Source organism: Bactrocera oleae, chromosome 3 (assembly GCF_042242935.1).
Source record: "Bactrocera oleae isolate idBacOlea1 chromosome 3, idBacOlea1, whole genome shotgun sequence".
Classification (NCBI taxonomy): domain Eukaryota; kingdom Metazoa; phylum Arthropoda; class Insecta; order Diptera; family Tephritidae; genus Bactrocera; species Bactrocera oleae.
This window is the reverse complement of record NC_091537.1, coordinates 71,780,220-71,786,447: the sequence shown is the minus strand read 5'-3', so window position 1 is coordinate 71,786,447 and position 6,228 is coordinate 71,780,220. Positions and strand designations below refer to the sequence as shown.

General features: G+C 35.7%; 1 protein-coding gene across 1 annotated transcript in view; it reads right to left on the bottom strand.

Annotated features, from left to right (window-relative positions):
* Positions 1-950: 950 nt before the first annotated feature.
* The window catches only part of LOC106616385 (cell adhesion molecule Dscam2-like), a 103,818-nt gene continuing 98,540 nt past the window's right edge, over positions 951-6,228 (bottom strand). The window contains 1 exon segment of the mRNA XM_036361997.2: positions 951-5,370. Coding sequence (XP_036217890.2) covers positions 4,392-5,370 — 979 coding nt within the window. The 3' untranslated portion in view covers positions 951-4,391.

Here is a 6,228-nt window from a genome sequence, read left to right as displayed (position 1 = left end):
ATGACAACGCTTAGTCCAATTTTCATACAATTGTTGGCCTTGAGTGCCTTCAGTGAATGCCTTTTAATGGCTTCAGTGGACTCATGGAAGGTTCCCCGAAGCGATTTAGTTCAACGACTCAAAACGTGCAAGTAGTATTTCTGATTGACCGTTTGACCGTGTGGAACGAATTCATGGGAACCACACCACAGTAAGCTAATAAAACGATGAGCATCGCGTTAATTTTTTTGCATTTTTCAGCATCATTCGCTAGGTTGTTGAAAACTTTCGATGTCATATTCATAAACGCACGTCTCCTCACCAGTAATGGAGCGTTTGATGAATTTAGGGTCCGCAGCTATGCTGTCAAGCAAACTTCTTCTTCTTCGGCGAGGTTATCTATCCAGAATAGTGACATATATTTTGGTTTAGCAGTGATATTGTCCAATAACCGATATAACATATGCTTCATTATAACGAGTCATACGTTATTTTTCCCCTAGTCTTCGACCTCAAATGAAAAAAGGTTAGCACAAATTGAAACACTTAAACGGTTCATTTCTGGAAGTATCGTTAACCATGCAACTTAATACTTTTCTTACAAAGAAAGGAAGGTCTGCTTCAAGGAGATGTCGTATTCAAAGGCTAAATTTACGACGTTACTCGGCAACAACTTTAACAACTGTAAATGAAACAACAATAACCTCGTTTCGAAATGACGAAAACCACTGGGATCCAAACCTAGATTCAAAAAATTTATCTGCTCTTCACTTTTCGCCCTCATATGTTCAAGCGCAAGAATTGTCTCTTCCCTCTACATCAGGGGATATTCGGCATCGTACAAGAGGTGAGGAATTTTTTTAAGCTCAGTGAAAGAATTTCACCGATTCAAAGACATTTTAGTATAACTTAGCTTACCGTTATTTAGCCTCAGTGGTACTTTTGTGACTGGAATAAAAATGTTGTTTAGTTAGGATTAATTACTTTTAAAAGTATCCAAACCGGAACTTTATCAATCTTTATTGAATTCTTATCATTATTGTTTTTTTTTTGAAATTTCAATTAGTTCATGTATTAGATACTACAACTATGAGCTTTTATTTTATATTTATTGTTACAGCTTGTTGGTTTTTGTGGCATGTTGGACTTATGGTCTAGAAATGCTTACTGTTTTAGTTTTCGGAAATACACACGACGAACAAATGCCAAAATAATTGAGCTTCCATCAAAAGATACCTTATGTAATTGGTAAAAATGTTTCTTTTTTGTTTCACAATCGTAGTTTTTAGTGCTAAATTGTATGTGTGTGTGTGTGTATATGTATATGTCATATGATTTTTGGTTAATTTTATATAAATCTAAATATTTTTGGAAATACAAATGACGCACAATTTCATTAAATTTATTTTATTCAATTAATTTTTGTAATTTACGGTTTTGTGTTCTTATTAAATTTATTTCTTGTTTTTTCTGCTTGCTGATTTTCTTTTATTATATTATAATCTTCGTTTAATGTTAACATTTTCTTAATATTTTTTTCAAACTTATAATTTCACGCAAATACATTGTATGCGCGTTGTAATAAGTTCTTTAAAATCTTTTATTTTTGTTTTTCCAAAATTTGTGTCGCCTAAATGTTTAATTTCTGCTTAAATACATAGTTAGTTCAAAGGTTTGTAAATTTCGTAAAAAAATTGACGTTTTAAAATTGATATCGAGGGTTAATCGCAAATTGCCGGTTTTTGCTGCCACCAAACTGTCTAATTTTGCTGTCTCTTGCCTTGCAGGGGTTTGCACCGTTATAAATATTAATAATAATTGTTTATAATTTATTGACTTCTTTACCTTATTAACTACAATGAACGGTTATAACGTTTATTTTTTTTATATGTACACACATACACTCGGTAAGATAACTATGTAACTAGTCAGTATGTTCAGTTTGTAATATTGATATTTGTTTTTTTTTGGTTTGTTATTTGAGTTTTAAATGCATATAGTTAAATGCTTTTAAATACTTGATTTCGTTATAGTATATATGTACACAATATTAAAAAAAAAGAATTTTTGGTTCGTTTATATTTATGATAATTAAATACTTCATTTATAGATTTAACTAATTAACAGTGTGTTGCTTAGGCTTATAAATATGTATATATAATAATCAACTAATCTAATGCAGTGTCCTTTGATCTCTTCTACACAATTCTGTTTTTATTTTCAATCGTTCCTCACCACGAGTTGTTAAAATTTAAGTAAATTCCATGAATTAACTAAAAACGTAATCAATTGGTAAATAATTAATTTGTTATTAATTTTAGAAAACAAATTTCAAATAAACCAGCTAAACCTTTTAATTCAGAAATCATACAAGGAATTTAAATAATCATACAATCTTCTATTTTTCAATCGTTGTCAAATCAAGCTAGTATATTTAACTATTCGCCAAAATAACTAATCACTTCTGTAACAAAAGCAATATTTAAAATATTTTTATAGCAAGACAGGACAATACTTTCGGCCAGCTAGCTTATAATGTTAGGCCATTGGAGCCAGACTCGGCATCAATACGGGCAAGATATCATACTCGACCTTGATAAAAAAAAAACTCGGCCTCAATTGGCAATGCGACCGAGAAAAGGAGATCCATGAGAAAACACAACGAACACGAGCGGACTTCATCTGTAGTAATCCAAACATAGAAAGTAGCTTCAAGCTAAATGACCACAATTTAGTCTTTCACCCCGAAATGCGTAACAGGAGGTGATAAGTGGGCTTCCGCTCTAAGCAGCAAGTTCATAAACATTCTAGTGGATAGCCAAATAGCAATTAAGGCTATCCGTAGCGCCAATACTAAGTTTCACTGCTTTAGGTTATGCAAGCAGTCAATAACTAGACTCTCAGTAAGATCATTCAGCTTCTTAAAGGGTTGTTTAAAGCACTGGACCCTAGAGGAACACCTTAGGTCTTGGAACACAAACAACAACAAAGTGACTTTGGGGTGGACAGACCAGAAATATTTCACTTCTAGGCAAAATGCAACTTAGTAAAATTGTAGAGGCAACTACCCTTAAAATACCTCGGTATTTTTTAGGAAAAAGGTCTGTCACTTGTTAATGCTCTAACCAAGGACCTAATAGACTCCATAGTGACGTGACCTACTTTTTAGGATCAGCGTGCAATTCAAGAAAGTACATATATCAAGCTACATGCAGCTTGCGATCGGAATACTCCAATTCTGAATTGATAACGTTGTAACTAATCTAAGACATACTATACCACATAAAATTTCTTGGATTTGCCACAAAAACTTTTCTTAATTCGTTTACAGTACATTATCGAAATAAGAAGAAATATGCCCGAAGCCTCAATGCTCTTAACAAGGGTGACTTTCATGAACAAAGAGTCTTATATTTTGTTGTCAATAGCATATTATTATGAAGGAAATATTGCTCCAATTTATTAACATCACACCGAGATAAAACCGAGGGGAGTATAGGTTTAAAGATACAAGAGATGGTAATGAAATTAATCTGGACCTTTTCTGTCTCTAGCGCCTCGGTAGCCTCAAAGTTGAATATAATTTCGGTTTATTTAGGAAGCAAAATTGCGGACCAAAACCTTCAATGCTTGGAAACCCAACTTTCAATCAGTTTAAAAAGTAGTAGAAAATTAGATTAAACGGCCTCTTTTGGACATAACATGCTAATAAATATTATTATATTCCTAGCATACGTTGTGCTATAACAACATACGTGGATACGGCTCTAAAATATATCTGATCGTTAGCGCTTTCGATTGCCTGCATAAATAATTCGAACTACCACTAATTTATCTGTTCAAGTTAACGGTTTCAAGCACTCAGCTGTGATCGAATTGAAAGTTCTACCTCTAATTCATTTAACTATGCACCATTCATCAGAAGTACTACAATTTAATAAATTTACATAGATTAGCATATAATACATACAAACGTAACACATATCTAAACGTATGTTTTTTTTGGAGATGTGTAGAGCCTTGTGGCTTGTGGCTTTTGCAATATACAAAAGCGATAATTCTTGGCAGATTTGCTTTTTGTTAATTTCGGTGAACTTAAGAACACGCCACTCCCTTAATATTAAATGTGTTTTTACCTTATATTTGTCGCTTGTGATTAAATGCTGCAGTAAAGTCTTTGGTTGCATCTTCGTTTCGCTCGTTTGTTACCCCTAAACCAATAATAATTTTCTTTTTTATGTTTTCTTGCTATTTCGTTTTCTGATAAATACATATGTATGAAGTAACTCTAGTATAACCGAGATTCGCGTTCTTGATATGCAGAATTCTTCAGTTCTTTTAGGTTAATTATGACGTAAATTCCACAATTTTGATATGATCTTCCTTGATGTGCTGCTACCAGACTTTAAACTTTAGACCTTACCCTTTGGCAGACAGCTGTTGTTGTCGCTGAAGGCCGAAGGTGGACTCAGATTCTTCTCGCTAATTATATTATGGAATTCATCAGGTATGCCTGAATTGCTATTGCTCTGTGGGGACTCACCATAATTGTTTGCATTCAAACAAGTGGTGCTCGTGTCGTATGCTTTGTTGCCTCTATTGTTGTGTGCATGCCCTGAGAGACTGCTGCCAATTGCGAGCGTATCGCTATTGCTGAGCGTCTCCATGGCGCGATAGTCAAAGAATGTAGACATATTGTCATTGGGTATGCCGAGCAGATGTAATGGTTCGATGCTGGTGGGCAAATGATGGCGATAATTGTCTTGGTTGCTGCCATCCAAGGCACCAGCACCACTACCAACGCCACCGTGTTTATCACCATAGCCGGATGAAAGCAGTTTTCCTTTACGGCGTGGTGTAATTGTTAGAAAGTCACCATAGCTCTTGTTGTGACAAGCCAATGCTGCACCGCTGACAACATTATTACTACCGTTATTTGTGCCAAGGCCAGCGCCAACGCCGCTTGGGCGTTTTGCGTTTGGCGCTTGCATGGCTGTTTGTTGGTTGTTTGGTTGATTGTGGGGGGGTTGTGGTGCGGCATGCTTCAGAATTTCGACATATGAACCCGACTGGACAATATGCGGGGCGGGGATGCTGTTAGTTGTACATTGGAACTCGCCGGCGAGGAGGAGGTTACTGCCGCTGTTGGAATTAGTATCGGTAGCTTTTGATCGTACTTTGCCACCGGATAGACCGCTGGGCATATTTGTATGGTTGGTTGAATTTTGGGCAGATGTGGATGTGGATGCTGATGTGGATGTTGATGTGGATGATGTTTGTCGCTGGTGATGGTGATGCGATTGTGATTGTGCACCACAGGCAATTGTTGGTTTCGGTTGTTTTGGTGGCGGGTCAAAGAGCCTGTAGTCGAAGGGCACGGGGTCCATGCTGCTGTTGAAGACAATGAACATATACGATTAGCTGCATCAATATGAGTTAGCGGCAGGCGTTATAACAATTAGGAACTAAAGCTTTGGTGATTATTAAAAGTGTGCTGATTAGTATTTCGTAAAACATGCAAATGAATGCGGGAGAGCATGCAGGTAAGTGAGTTTAAATAACATAAGCAGTTTAGTACTAGAATTTATTGGTGGTACACTTCGACTGAAATATCCTATGAAAGACCGCCAGGACTATGAGCTCAGTTTCGAATGTAAGTAGCCAAGAATGAAATTACAGTCTTCGTAAGGGGAAAACTATGACATTCGTAAGAAATCTGTTGAAATAATGTTTCTAGATCTTTGAGTTTTTAACGATAGGTGGGTAGATGCCATGACATTCCTGAAAATGTGATCTGCGAATCTTTGGGACTTGAACTATAGGGCGATAGGTGCCGCTGCTGCTAATAGCCAAAAATTACTATTATTACTTCAAAAAGAATATTCATATAAAATAATACGACTAACAAGGCTAGTACATATATTTATCTTCTCCGCGAAAAGTATCATAGTAGATTATTTACATATGTAGCTTACTACTTAAGGAATCTAACTCCTTGTTGTCGAAATATATAAATGTTGGCTTCAGGTGTGTGTGAAGTGAACTTGCCGTTTTGACTTAACTAACTTATTTTAGTTGTTTTTATTGCACATCTCATTGGCGTCAGGTAGACTGAAAGGTTTGAGCTGGCAAAATTTCGCAGTAATTGCCTTCCTTTTCTTTCGTTCGTGATGTTATAATCTAATGTATTTTTTGTCAAACGCTTCCCAAAATTGTAATTGAGCGAAACTATCGATAAAGAGAACTCAG